Source organism: Mycteria americana (genome assembly GCF_035582795.1).
Source record: "Mycteria americana isolate JAX WOST 10 ecotype Jacksonville Zoo and Gardens chromosome Z unlocalized genomic scaffold, USCA_MyAme_1.0 Scaffold_18, whole genome shotgun sequence".
Classification (NCBI taxonomy): Eukaryota; Metazoa; Chordata; class Aves; order Ciconiiformes; family Ciconiidae; genus Mycteria; species Mycteria americana.
In genome coordinates this window covers 14,069,734-14,084,459 of record NW_027445436.1, presented here as the reverse complement: position 1 = coordinate 14,084,459, position 14,726 = coordinate 14,069,734, and the positions used below count along the sequence as shown (strand labels likewise).

At 46.5% G+C, this 14,726-nt stretch overlaps 2 protein-coding genes across 2 annotated transcripts in view; both read left to right on the top strand.

The window, feature by feature from the left end:
• The window catches only part of CZH18orf32 (chromosome Z C18orf32 homolog), a 349,853-nt gene that overhangs the window by 35,042 nt on the left and 300,085 nt on the right, over positions 1-14,726 (top strand). The gene's annotated exons all lie outside the window — the stretch shown is intronic.
• The window catches only part of MYO5B (myosin VB), a 143,149-nt gene continuing 133,872 nt past the window's right edge, over positions 5,450-14,726 (top strand). Inside the window, 4 exon segments of the mRNA XM_075488783.1 lie at positions 5,450-5,455; positions 5,961-6,071; positions 9,552-9,723; positions 13,051-13,195. Coding sequence (XP_075344898.1) covers positions 5,450-5,455; positions 5,961-6,071; positions 9,552-9,723; positions 13,051-13,195 — 434 coding nt within the window.

Here is a 14,726-nt window from a genome sequence, read left to right as displayed (position 1 = left end):
CACCTCCAGCACAGCTAATTCCCTCAGGTACTGGATCCCTTTCTCCATGGTGGTCCATTTGCCTGGGCGATATACAACATCTTCCTTGAAGGGATATCTTTCCTTCATAGCTAACAGGAGTCGCCTCCAGAGGCTGCGGGCTGGTGACCCTTTTCCAATTGCTTTGTCAATGCCCCCTTCCCTAGAAAGGGATCCCAGCTGCTTGGCTTCCTTACTCTCTAATTCCAGGCTACTGGCCCCGCTATCCCAGCATCGGAGCAGCCAGGTGACAATGTGCTTGCCTGGACGATGGCTGAAGTCTTTTTGCATATCTCGCAGCTCAGTCAGGGATAGGGATCGGGTGGTTTCAGTCTCATTTATGACTTCTTCCTCTTCCTGTGATGGCCCTGCTCTTTCATCTTCCCTTTCTAAACGAGCTGACCTTCGCTTCCAAGATTTCTTCTTGTGGATAGGGGTGACTGATACTGACATGGGTTCGTTCCCTGTTTGAACCGCAGTGCTTGTAACAGAGTTGTCTGGAGCAGCTGCAGTTGCAGTGCCTGTCACAGGGGTAATCAGAGCAGCGGCAGTGCCTGTTGCAGGGGGGGCTGGAGCAGCCGCAGTGCCTGTCGTTTTGTCACCAGACCCTTGAGGGTTCTGAATAGTGTTGAACAGGGCTCGGTAGGCGTGGGCCAGACCCCAGCACATTGCAGTGATTTGTGTCTCCCTAGAATTGTCAGGGTGATGACATACTTTTTCCAAATAGTCTACTAATTTTTCAGGATTCTGCACTTGTTCAGGGGTGAAGGTCCAAAACACTGGAGGTGCCCACCATCCTAGGCATTTGCCCACGCTATCCCACATACCCTGCCACTCATAACTATCCGGCCCTGGGGCAGATCTCTGGATGATATTCTTAAATTGCTTACTAATCTTGGACAAGATCAAAACAATATTCCCAAGCAATACCAGTAGAAGTATCTTAACTACCCAAGGATGTTCAAGATACTGAGAAGTTATTGCAATGAAGGAGGAAGCATTGTAGAAGAAAGTAGTGAAGGTACAATTCTGCATTTCCTCCATAAAGTAATACCTGACATACAATAACGGTTTCAGTACAGCACTTAGATAATACCAAAATAAATCCAAGGTCACTGTTTTAATAACAAATTTCACAGGCAAAACATCACCAATTAAAGCAGAGCACAGAAACAGCAGCGATGTCCTGGCCATCTGCCAGCCCCGGCGCATGGCCATTGCTGTTATCAAAATGTTCCCAGGCACAGCAGAGTAAGGTGATAAGCAGCACAGCAGCACGGCAAGCAGCAAAAGCAAAAAGCAGCCACTAACGAGCCCTAGACTCTAATATACAGTAAAGAAAGTAAGCCCTATGACAAGCACAGAAGCCTGCTGATTAATAGCCAAACAGCAATAACAGCTATAAATTCTATCATCTAGCACATTCCAATCAAATCTGCCATTATCTCAAACCCTTCGAGCCCCACGTTGGGCGCCAAAAAGAACTGTCGTGGTTTAGCCCCAGACGGCAACTAAGCACCACGCAGCCGCTTGCTCACTCCCCCCGCGGTGGGATGGGGAAGAGAATCGGAAGAGTAAAAGTGAGAACACTCGTGGGTTGAGATAAGGACAGTTTAATAGGGAATGCAAAAGCTGTGCGAGCAAAGCGAAGCAAGGAATTCATTCACTCCTTCCCATGGGCAGGCAGGTGTTCAGCCATCTCCAGGAAAGCAGGGCTCCATCATGCGTAACGGTTACTTGGGAAGACAAATGCCATCACTCCGAACGTCCCCCCCTTCCTTCTTCTTCCCCCCAGCTTTATATACTGAACATGACATCATATGGTATGGAATAGCCCTTTGGTCAGTTTGGATCAACTATCCTGGCTGTGTCCCCTCCCAGCTTCTTCTGCACCTGGCAGAGCATGGGGAGCTGGGAAAAAAAGTCCTTGACAAGTGTAGCAACAGCCAAAACATCGGCGTGTTATCAATATTACTAAAACCCAAAACACAGCGCTATACCAGCCACTAGGAAGGAAATCAACTCTATCCCGGCTGAAACCAGGACACTGTTGCAACCACCAAACAGCTCAGACTAAGAAAAAAATGCTTAAAATTAGCTATCTCAGTTTAGTTTAATGGAAAATTATAGTCTTTTCTTAATTTAATGGAAGATTATACTCTGTCCACACTGTTGGTGTAACTCCTTCCGTGCAGACCAGCATCCCTTCCCGCTGTGCTGGAGCATCCACCGAGCACATCACCAGGAGTTTGAGGATGGTTTGCTGGGAGTGCCTTTGGCCAGCGCTGGGGGCTTTCAAACAGCAAAACAAAACCTGCCTCTTCTAATTTAATGTTTTTAATCTGCATCCATAGTGGCAGCCTGCTAAAATCTAAATCAAATCAGGAGGTGGGGATTGAATTTATTAAGCTTCTGCTTAATCTGGGTGGGATAATGCAAGAGGCTCCAAGAGCACCGAATCACTTTGGCTTATTGGGAATCTGGTTTAAAAAAAAAAAAAAAAAAAAACCACCAAAAAAACAAAACAAAAAACCCAGGTTTTTTTTTTTAAATTTTTTTTTTTTTCTTGAGAGGCTGAGCATGTAGAGCTATTTCTGATTAATGCTAACACCCTGTTCAAAGGTGTCCTTGAGGATTAAAGAAACATTTTTCTTTCTACCCTCCTGGATAGAGACACTGGAGTGTTGGGAAGTTAAGTGATTTGCCCAGGGTTGTGTCTCTTGAGCCTGAAGTCAGGCTAATCCTCTGGTCCCAGTGCTTTGAGATAGACCCGCCTGCCCTTTCCCTTAATAACAAGCTTCTCCAGAAGATCAAGAGGTTGTTAAAGCTAGCGAAGCCAGGACATGGCATATAAAGTGGAATAATTAGGCTAGAGGTGAGATTATGGAAGTAGAGGTTCACAGAAATGCTCTCCTCCTGCCTGGGTAGGTACCTGCTTGGGGACATGGTTTTGGTGACCTGGTGGCTCTCATCTATATGAATTTAATTGGCAAACATACGGTGCGTGAAGTTGCTTTGGAGGGAGTGGGTTGCAGAAGTCAGAGGCAAGGAAGGCAGGCAATGTGAGCATGTGTTCCAGCGTGCCCCTACCATGGGCTCCCTCCAAGCCTTGGTGGGTTTTAATTAAAGCTTGTCTTGTAAAGATCTAAGAATGACAAAGTGCTTTTATTTCAGCGCTGTACGGTTTGACATACTTGGGATTTATGGACAGCATTGTAGATGCTTGGGGAAATGCATTCATAACAGCTTATTCTAACAGCCCGCAGCTGTTTAGCAGGATGGGAAGCGCTCGGTGTGGGGAGTGCTTGTGCTGGAGCAGTGATCGCATTCGGAATCTTCCAGCCAGGGAATGAGTTACCTCCAGTGCTCCTGAGATCTTGCAGACACCTATGTCTTATTGCCTTCTATGCTGTGCAATCCCTTGTGTATGTGTGTATGCACAAGAGTCTCAGAGAATCAGGTTTATTATTAAAATTCTGTAGTTTTGTGGTTGGGATGGCTGATGGGATGTGAAGTCTTTCACCACCAGGTTGTAAGTCTATCCGTGGGTGGTGGATGCTGAGAGCTGCTACCCTCCGCCAGTGGTTCCCACATCTCACCAGGGCATTGGATGGCTCCTGGCCATGGTTGGCAATGAATTGCTGAGAGGGGCCGATGTGACCTCTTACTGCTGCTGGAGGTGGACCCAAATTTCATCTACTAAAGCATGCGCAAGCACCACCATGGTTTTTGGGTTGTTTTGGGGTCAACGTGCCCCTCTCTGCATCCATCTGTCCAGGCAGGTCCATGGCTCATCCCAGCACTGTGTGCAGGTTGAGAATTTGCAGGACTCCAGCCAAGACCAGCAATGTCTTGTTTTTGAGGCTGCCTTGAGCTGGGTACATCCTGATCCCCGGCTATTTTTGGGCATTTCTAGAGCGTTTGATCTCTCTTCTGCCAAGAGAGAGCTGGCACTGGATGAAACCACGGTGGTGGGGATGAAAAGGCAGGCAAGGTGTTTTGCAGGAGGGGTGAGAGCTGCAGCAATGGTCCATAAGGCCCTTCCTGTAGTATTGGAGCCTGGAGAAACTGGGGCGAGGTGCAGGGGGTGAGGAAAGCACTGATGTATCTCTAGCTGCACCTACTCTTTGTTTCATGGTCTGACCAAAGATGGGGCTCCTGGCCATGCTGCAGGGATGTTGCATCTCTTGCAGTGCTGCTTGCTGGAGGGGACAGGGGAGACTGGGCTGGGGGTCCTGAACTGGCCCCTTCCCTGTGGCAGTCTCCCTTCCTCGTGGCAGGGAAAGCACTGAAGGCTTGTGGGGTGCTAGAGGTGGTGTGCTGAGAAAAGTCTATTTTATTTTATTTTTTTTCCCCTCCCTGATAAAACTGCTGTTCTGGCAATATATTTGTTTAGCTCCGTTAACATCTAAGGGTTCCCGCTACTGTAGCTATTGAGCAACTCTGAAAATGATTACATGATACATATAAAAATCTATTGCTCTTCAGCTGCAGAGTAGGCTGTTAGCTGCTGCTGTTTTAACTCTTGGGTTGCTCTGAGAGTTATTTGGCCATTGCGTACTGGGGGTTTGGTTTTAAGATGAGGGCCAAAACCATCTTTGGTGCTACAGTGCTGGTGTTGCTTGGATTTGCTGGGGTTTCCCCCAACACCTTGTGTTTTGTGTAAGAATAAGTTTATATAGCTCTTATTTCAATCAACAGGAAGAGTTGGGGGGAGACATGCCCCCCAAAATGCCAGTAAATAAGTGATCGTTGAAGAGTTCCTGTTGACTCTGTGTTGTCTGGCTGAGCCCAGCATCAGGCTGGCTTTATGGGTCCATGTGCAGCAACAAAAGCCTGACTCAAGGTGATTCCCTGCAGAGATGGAGCAATTTTGGGTTCCTTGTTCTCAGGACCTTGCCCTGGCAACCCCATGAGCAGGGAAACCGGTACCTGCTCTGGCAAAAAGAAAGGTGGATGTAGAGGGTGAGGGAAACCTGTGCATGGAGGTTGCAGTGTTACTGCTGGGTCTGCAATGTGTTTGTCCCAACTCCTGAGAGCGAGTACTGGAGGTCTCAGTGCAGCAAGTTACTTGCTTGGCACAGGGGGATGCTTTTACGCAGCCTGGGCAGAGTATTTATCTCTGCATCATAAAAGCAAATTAAATTTCATTAGTAGGAGGTGGTGTGGCTCAAAGTAATGCCATATTCTCGTTACGTGTGAGTGGTGCTGCTTGCTCTTGGATTTTGTCCCTTCATGGACACTTTGGCTGGGCTGTATGGGTCTACCTTGGGATTTCCTCTTGGAGGCATAAGGGTGGCTCGAACTTTGGAGATGCTAAAAAGGTTAAATGTTGCATCTAAGCATTTTTCTGGAGCCTTGAAGCCTGTTTGCAGGTTCACCTCCAACCGAAGAAGTTGGCTTTGGTGTCTTCCATTATTTGTTTAGCTCCATGGCAGTGGGTTTGGGTTAGGGCTTGCTCTGTGGGGAGCAACCTATCGTTGTTTTGTGCAAAAGAAATATGCTTTGGTGTACGGTCTGCTGGGGGGGAATTGTGTTATTTCATAAAAGCTTCTAGAAGGCTGTTTTTTGGGGGTGTTTTGGGTTGTTTTTAGTTGTTGTTTGTGTTTGGGTGTTGTTTTTTTTTTTTTCTCTCTAGGGAAATTAAATTTCACATTTACCTTGAGTCTGTACCCCGCTTTGTTAGATTGGTAACAAGCCAGCGTACGCCTCGTCCAGGAGAAGCCTGATTGAAAGTCTGATTGAAAATCAGACTTCTGATCTATAATTTACTCCCAAACCTAAAATTGGAATGTTTCTTTTTTGGACTGAAATAAATGGTTTAGCTGTGCTGACTTTACAATGAGTGTGGGATTGTATCTATGGTGAATTTATTTATGCTTTAATTTCCTGAGGTTTCCTTGTGTTTAAGCTCCCCCCCCCCCCCCCCCCCCCCCCCCCAGTACACTAGGGTTTGGATTTCTGACCCTGATGAAGTTTGGAGATTGGCAGAAATTATCAAGGATTACAAAGAGGGAGATAAAAGCCTCCATCTGAAACTTGAAGATGAAACTGTAAGCTTTTGAACGTTGTTGTTGTTTTCAGTGATTTAAAGCTTTGAATTAATGTATGAGAGCCTGAGCCATCTCATATTTTTTAGGAAGTATTTTTAAATGTGTTTTATTGCCTTAGCGCTTCCAGCTTTCCCCGGCCCGCTCCCTCCCCAGATACTTGTGTTAAAGTAGGTTGTGAGAAAAGCCCTTGATCCCTCTCATCTCTTTTCATCCTCTGGTAAAGTTGTAATAGTCTGTGATATCAGAATGAGGGGGTTTTTTTATAGCAGTAGTATGTTAGAAATATCAATTCATGGTTTTTGCTGCTGAACAAATTGGAAAGAGTGCAGCTGGTGGCATCTACTCAAACTTGGGTACTGATGGAAAAAAATCACATAGAGCGCAGAAGTGACTGCTGTGCAACAGCTTTCTCTATGCTTTAGTTTTTCTCTAAGTATAATCTTATGTAAAACCCTTTTTTCTCCATTTAAAAAAAAATTAAGAAAGCTCTAAAAGACAAAAATGAGAAACTCATTTAAATGTAGAAGTTTTTTAGCAAGCTTTCAAATGCATGAACAGCCCAGGCTCACAGCATGTGTGCAGCCGATCATAAATAATTCCCAAAGCAGAACAGAGGCTAGGGAAGAGCAGCTGCTTTCTGTCCTGCACAAAAAGCTCATGGGGTGGGACGTTGGGTAACAGCGGGGGATTGTAGATGAAGTTAACTGCGGCATTTGCATCAGCTTCAAAATTTGGGTGGTTTGTGGGAAGGGAGCAGCCATGCTACGTGCCTGCCACGAGGTGTGTTTCCCACGTGTGCTTGGTGTAGCAGGAAGAATAAATATATTTACTTTTTTTATGAAGAATTCCACCTAAATGAGTTTTCTTCACTGAGCAGACAGGGTTTCCTTAATTGTCTAGAGGGTGATCTGCTTTGTTGCTAAAAGAGTTAATAGAGGCCACTTTCTCCAAATTGAAAATGCTCTGAGGATGGTGAGTAATTCATGTCCCCTGCCAGCTGACCATTTCCGTACTGCGGGGAATACTTTCACCCTATTACTTAATGGGAAGATGGAGAACAGGAATGAGACATGCTTGATTAGGCTGTTCATCAAAACAATTCTTTCAGAGCAGCGCAAGTGCAGGCTGTTTGCAGTACATTAGGTTTGCAAAGAAAGTCATTTGCGTTGAAATCTGCACCCAGTGCATGGTGCTGTTGGCTCTTCCTGGGTCAGCCCCGGCTGTGCTTGTTGTCCTCCCTAACTTGCTCTTCCAGCATAGGGCAGCTTTCTGAGGAGGGTAAAGGATGGATGATGCTCCTCTTAGAGGTGCTTCCCCCCCCCCCCCATGGTGATAAATGTGGATGAGGAGATGCACAGATGCCACCTCACTGTCCCTTGGAAGCACCAGGCATGTTCTTGTAGGACCATGAGTCACTGCCCCTTGCTTCTTGGTGGGCTCCCTGCCCAGTAGCCCTGTGGTTGGACCTCCTGGATTCACCATTCTGCGTCTATCAGTCCCTGTTCCAAGTCATATCAGTCATCATTTGAGCATATCTTTTTCTCTAATGACATGATGCTTCGTGCTCATGATGCAAGCATGATGCTCACGACGGGCATGTTTCCACTATTCCAGTCGTTCCACACAGTGACTTGTCCCTGTCTCCTAGTGGCATTGGATGCCACAGGGATGACCCTTGTTGCAGGTTTTTTACATGCTTTTTCTCTTGCTCCTGAGGCAAGAAGATAGAAACCTTGGTGAAACCAAGCAGCAGTGCTCAAGCCTTTGCAAGAAACTGGTGACGGGTGTGAAAAGCACTATAGGCTTCAACTCCAGGGTGGGTTTCACGAGCAGTGCTAATAGGTGCCCAGCAGACATGGGTGCCTGGGTGCAGGTGGGCACCCATCTCATCCACAGCAGCTCCTTCCTGATGCTTGTTGTGCTTAGGTAGCCAAAGTATGTCTGCACGTATTGCTGAGTACTGCGACCTCCATCCTTCTTTTCTGGTTGAGATCTTCAGCAGTTTTAGTACTTGGGGTGGGGAGAGATTCCCCCCCCCCCCCCCCCCCTTTCTCTCTCTCTCTCTTTAATCTGGATATTTCCCTGGAAACCAGAGGAGCTAAGAAGTCCTGCAAGGTCTAGCCTTTTTGTACAGCTGAGTTTTAGGGTCAGCAACATTAAAGTACAAGGAGATTAAAGGATTACTAGGTGTTGTAGATGGTAGCTTAAAAAGCATGTCACTGTCACGATGAAACAGAGGAACATCTCATTTTGGGTTTGTGCAAGAGACTGCTGCTTACTGCAGGTGCTCCCAGAGACCCCTGTTTGATGCTCTTCTGAATGAAAACCTGCCTGGACCGAAGTCACGTTGGGCTGAAAAGCTTTAGCGAAGGGGAACAGCACACGCGTGCATCAGATGGAGACACTGAGCATACGTATCTTTGGGGGTTTTGAAGCTGTTGAAAGCCTTTTGTTCCTGATGGCCAGCATGCATTACCCAACTGTTTAGTGCTTCTCTCTTGTCCTTGTGCTTTAAGTGAATTTTCATGGATTTTGTGGTTTCTGGCTGTACTCTGTATGCAAGAGTACTCCTTCTGAATGAATAGCTGATTTCTAAATATCACAAGGGATCCCTGGTGTGTTTGCCATTGAGATGAGACTGAGTGCAAGCTCTTGAAAATTGGCATTGGCAACATGGAATTGGAGTATAAAACAAGCCTGAGGTTGTCAGATGTGCTGTGTGAGCCTGTCCTTATGCACTTGGGTTGGCTTTTATTGTGCTGTTTGTGATCCAGTGCCAATGCAATGGTTGTGGTTCCCTTCTGCTTGCAAACTGGGATTCTTCCCTTCTGCTGGGAGCTGAGCATCAGGACTCCTTCCTGAGACACCCCATGGGAAGCAACATCACAGGCAACTATTATTTCCCTGCCTCCCCACTCCCCCCCCCTCCCCCCTTGTTAAGGAAAAAAAAACCAAACACTTTTTCATGTCCTCCTCTGTCTGAAAGGGTGTAAGGTTTTGAGTATAGAAGTAACTTGAATTAAAAATGACTTGAGAAATCACTCTGATGGGAAGAATATGGTCTATTTTGAAATGAGACTGCCTTTTAAAAAGCATGAAGATGCTTAGATCAGATGAAGCCATGGTTTTCTGTATGGTACCTGTTACTACTCAGAGCTGGCTAAAGGCTATTCGCCCCAAGGCTGGCCTGAAAACAATCCAAGTATGCTCAGGTTGGTGCTTGTGGACCATCTGTGTCCCCCAGGACCATCTGTTGGCCAGCTCAAAGCCATTTACCAGGGGGATGTCCTGTCTACTGGCAGTGTGTGACAACAGGATCATCCAGGTCCCTATAGCATTTAGCATAAAGGGGCTTTCATTCCAGTTAGAGCAGGAGGTGCAAGTATTGACTGTATCAAGCTGAAGTTATCCTTGGATTATAAGACATTAAAGGAGCTGTTGGTTTTTGTGTTCTCACACTCCTCATGTGTGTCTCTTCAGCTCTACAAATATCCTATTGACCTCCAAGGAAATGAACTGCCTTTCCTGCGCAATCCAGATATCCTAGTGGGAGAGAATGACCTGACAGCCCTGAGCTACCTGCATGAGCCTGCGGTCCTCCACAACCTCAAAGTCAGGTTCCTCGAGTCCAACCACATCTACACGTACTGTGGTGAGTGTCTAGGCCACGTGTTCAGCTCCTGGAAAGCAGTGGGTTAGAGCATGTCCACATAGAAACCCCTTGAGACCACAAGCCAGAGGCTGTGGCATGAGGAAGGTCCGGGGGGGTGGGAGACACGAGTGTGTGCCAACAAGCTTTATTTGGCAAAACCAGAGGTGGTTTTTGAGGGTTGGTGCACTGTGAACTTCCTGAGCTCGTGGTCCATGTATGTAACTCTTGGTGGGAACATCTTGTCAGATGAGTTTGAGGCCAACTTTGCATGTGCTTGGCAGTCTGTGGGGGGGAAAAAAGCAGGACCTAGCAAACCACTGGAGAACAGCAATGTGCCAGAAAGATGTGATCCAACTGAGAAATGTCCATAGCAGGGTTTTTGTCCTGAAAGACTGCAAAAAAACCCCCTTGCTGCACTGTTGTTTCCTTCCTTTTCTTGATGACTTTGGGGATCATCAAACTCAAATTCAAAGCAAAAGGAGGGCAGGTGTGCACTTGGGTTTGTCCTTCCTGGGAAGGGTGGCCTGCCAAAACCATTCAAAACAGCAGTTACGTGTGAATGGATGGCAACAAACTGCAACCTAAAAACAAAGGAAGAAGGCAATTCAGCCATTTTTATTCAGTTATGTTGGAGAATATTGAATGTCAAACCCTCTTGCTGGCACTCAGGATGACTTTGCTAGCATTGATGCAGACTAACAATTCTCTAAGTAATGAGTTGCAAAATTACAGTGAAATGCATAGGACTATTTGTGTGGGCAGGGTTAAGGCTGGTATGTACAGCTATGATTAAGTGTTGCAATTTAGGGTTGTTGAGGAAATGCTTGGCAGGAGGAGATGACTATTTAAAGTAGTACCCTTGAAATACGTGGCCTCAGTGGCTGGTAATAGTGGTGATTTTTCCTTTAACTGTTTAATGATGTGTAATGTTAGACTATTGGCATAACTTGCAGCCTTTTGCAGCTGCATGTGTGCTCCTGGTCAGATGCAAGCTTGCTTTCACCCAAAATCAGTGAGGTTTCATTAGTGCAGCTTCTCCTGAGGGTTTATAATAATCTTGAGCACAGCATCATGCTAATGAAGATGCATGGGTTTAGGCTTGGCTGTTTGGGCTCGGCAAGTGTAGGTCTAGCTACAAAGCGCTGTGTGGGTGTAACGTACCCTGTGCTCTAGTTATAAAGTGGTTTAGGATGGGAGAAAAGTGCTTATCTGGCAGCCAGTGCTGAGGCAACTACTGCCCTTCAGCTCGGTGTGCATTGTGGCTGCAGGTGTGTTTTTGGTCACTAAGGGAAAGAGATGCATGGCCCTAACAGAACCAAGATGCAAACAGATAGGAGCAGGGCATGATGAGGTGAAGCTGTTGGGTTAATATCCTGCGGAGGCAGGTAATGTGACTTAGCTGACCTTTGCCTTTTGCTGTGGCTTAAGTCACTGTATCCTGGTGTTTGCTGCAGGCTGAGAGTTCCTGTGCTTTGCTGTAACTTGAGCATGTCCGAGCCCTGAATTGGCAGGGCTGGGAGCACAGCACCTGCTCCCACCAGCCACGTGCTCTCTGGAGCTCCTTACAATAACAATTTAAACCTGCAAAACCAGAAGGTGCTTCAAAGGTGGAACTTGTCAGTGCTTCAGTTTTGCAGGGTGCAGACCAGCTCCCTCGAGCACATGGGTAGCGCCATGCGTGGCTTTGACTCTCATTAATTCCTGGGCTCGCTGCCTCTTCTGGGCAGGCACAGCATTCCTAGAGCTGGAGAGGAAAGAAACGTTAAAGCTTTAATACAGGCTCTGGCATTCCTTTCAAGTGATTTATGCAGGTCATTTTGATTTGAGTGTGTTCTTTGTTATGAGCTTTTGCTCGGAATTTAAGCCAGGGGAAAATCCGGGATATTTGTTTGGGTCTAGCGGAGCTTTGGTTGTGTAGGAATTGCTTTTGTTGCTTTTGTCGGGCCCAAAGAGTGGTGGTGAATGGAGTTTACTCCGGTTGGCGGCCGGTCACAAGCGGTGTTCCCCAGGGCTCTGTGTTGGGGCCAGTTCTGTTTAATATCTTTATCAATGATCTGGACGAAGGGATCGAGTGCACCCTCAGTAAGTTTGCAGATGACACCAAGTTGTGTGGGAGTGTCTATCTGCTGGAGGGTAGGAAGGTTCTACAGAGGGACCTGGACAGGCTGGATGGATGGGCCGAGGTCAATTGTATGAGGTTTAACAAGGCCAAGTGCAAGGTCCTGCACTTGGGCCACAGCAACCCCATGCAACGCTACAGGCTTGGGGAAGAGTGGCTGGAAAGCTGCCTGGCAGAGAAGGACCTGGGGGTGTTGGTTGACAGCTGCCTGAATATGAGCCAGCAGTGTGCCCAGGCGGCCAAGAAAGCCAATGGCATCCTGGCTTGTATCAAAAATAGTGTGGCCAGCAGGACTAGGGAAGTGATCGTGCCCTTGTACTTGGCACTAGTGAGGCCGCACCTCGAATACTGTGTTCAGTTTTGGGCCCCCTGCTACAAGAGGGACATTGAGGTGCTGGAGTGTGTCCAGAGAAGGGCAGAGAAGCTGGTGAAGGGTCTGGAGCAGAAGTCTTATGAGGAGCGGCTGAGGGAGCTGGGGTAGTTTAGCCTGGAAAAAAGGAGGCTGAGGGGAGACCTTATTGCTCTCTACAACTACCTGAAAGGAGGTTGTAGAGAGGTGGGGGTCAGTCTCTTCTCCCAAGTAACAAGCGATAGGACAAGAGGAAATGGCCTCAAGTTGCGCCAGGGGAGGTTTAGACTGGATATTAGGAAATCTTTCTTCACTGAAAGGGTGGTCAAGCATTGGAACAGGCTGCCCAGGGAAGTGGTTGGGTCGCCATCCCTGGAGGTATTTAAAGGACATTTGGATGAGGTGCTTAGGGACATGGTTTAGTGGTGGTCTTGGTAGTGTTAGGTTAATGGTTGGACTCGATGATCTTAAAGGTCTTTTCCAACCTATATGATTCTGTGATTCTGTTGAAGTGATGGCTCAGGCACTGTTTAGCTCTTCTCACTCTTTCTGCAAAGTCTGGCTTCACACAGTGAAGATTATTATATATTTGCTTTTCTCACTGGTTTCTTATGCCTCCTCTGTAGCTGTACTGGAGCTTATAGCCTTGCTATCAAAGCATAGCACTTTGAAGGAGATGCTGAGATAAGAATTAGGAGTCCTTCCCCATTCCCTTCTCATCCTTTTTTTTTTTTTTTTTTTTTTTCCTCTAAGCATCACATTTAAAATTGATTGAAACAACTAACTCAAGCCCTGAAAAGCCTGAAGTATTAACTCTGTGCTTGGTTTGTAACATATCTATCTGTCTATCTGTTCTAAGGTATTGTACTTGTTGCCATCAATCCATATGAGCAGCTGCCAATCTATGAACAAGATGTTGTCTATGCGTACAGTGGCCAAAACATGGGGGATATGGATCCTCACATCTTTGCGGTGGCAGAGGAAGCCTATAAGCAGATGGCCAGGTGAGTGGGTGCTCAGTCAACAGGGTCAGATCGAACTGTCAGATCAAAAGCGGGCAAATATCCAATTAAATATTGCAAGTATGCAATTAAAATGAAGTCACAGAAAAGAGTGTGAAACTTCCAGATTTTCATCTCTGCTGAGAATACGTTTTCTGTCATGCCTTTATATCCCTGAGTTGGTATTGTATCTTCCCATCACGGTGGCCATCTTCACCCACGGGTGCTGTAGCTCTGTCCCTCTTCTGTGAAATGCAAGACTTGGTTCCTGTGGCAGCCTCCCTTGCATGCTGCAGAACTGCTTCACACTGAAATCTCTTTGAGGTCAGGTGTTTCTAATTAATTCTGCTTACTGACTTGACTCTGTTATTGGCTGCCAAGATTCCTGGGCAGGCTGGGCTGATGGGGATCTCTGTGGTCCTTAGGAACTCATGGGTTCGGTGGAACTGTGATTCAGATGGGGATCCTTCTGTTGCTGCTCGGATGAGTTTTCTGGAAGACATTTAAACCACTCTGCAAATGTCATGTTTAATAGCTTGGAGGAAACCACATTTCAGATAATTTGGTGAGATAATCAGACTAAACCCGGAAACTAATGTTGGTTGTCTTTATGGAGACACTGTGATTTTGAGTTAGGATGTGACTGACAGATAGTTGGAGATATTTATGGGTCTTTCAAAGCAGTGTCTTCATCAGATGAATGTTGTGTGAGTTTTACTTTATTTCTGTTTGTTGTGTTGCTGAGGACAGATGCAGGATTTTGTTCTTACCAGATAAGCCATGATCTAAAAGAGAATTTGAGAGGAAGCGGAAAGTTGTTGCACCGGGGATCATTTTATTATAGTTGTCTGGACTTGCACGGTGTGTTTAGATTTGCTTGTGGATTAGCTGTGATTTTTATACAGCCCTGGCTTTTAATAGCAAGAGTAAGCACCGAACCATTTACCAAGGGTTTCAGCCTGTTTTCTGCCATGTCTTGGCTGTAAGTGGTGAGTTAGGGTGCGTTTCTAATCAAAGATGAGCCAGAGTTCAATCCAGAAATGCATCTAGAGGAGCATTGCCGTGGGCAGAGGTCAGATGGGTTGTACCCAAGCTGACTCCAACCTGCAATGTAGACCTCCTGCAAGTGCTTGTGCTTTGGGCAAAACCACTTTGGGAAGAATTTAGAAATCTGGGGAGCTGTCTATAGAAAGAGGAAGGCTTAGGACTGTGTCCTTGTTACGTGAATCCAGGCTGAGACAGTTCTTTGTAGATGATGCCAGCATTTTGCTGACCAATATGGACAGGACCCATGGATTTTCCTGGGCACACATCTAAAATATAATGCAACTGCTTGCTTTTCTGCTGAAGTCTCTGCTGAAGTCTCTGCTGGGGAAGACTTGGTGCTTTCCCACATCCCTGCGTGTTTTTTGCAGGCAATGGGCTAACCGACAGCTCTAGCCAGAGATGCTCGACTCTGCTCTCCTCCTTATCAAAGTAAATCTGCTTTTGACAGCCACCCATTGAATTCATAACTGCTGGCTGTGGATGGTAG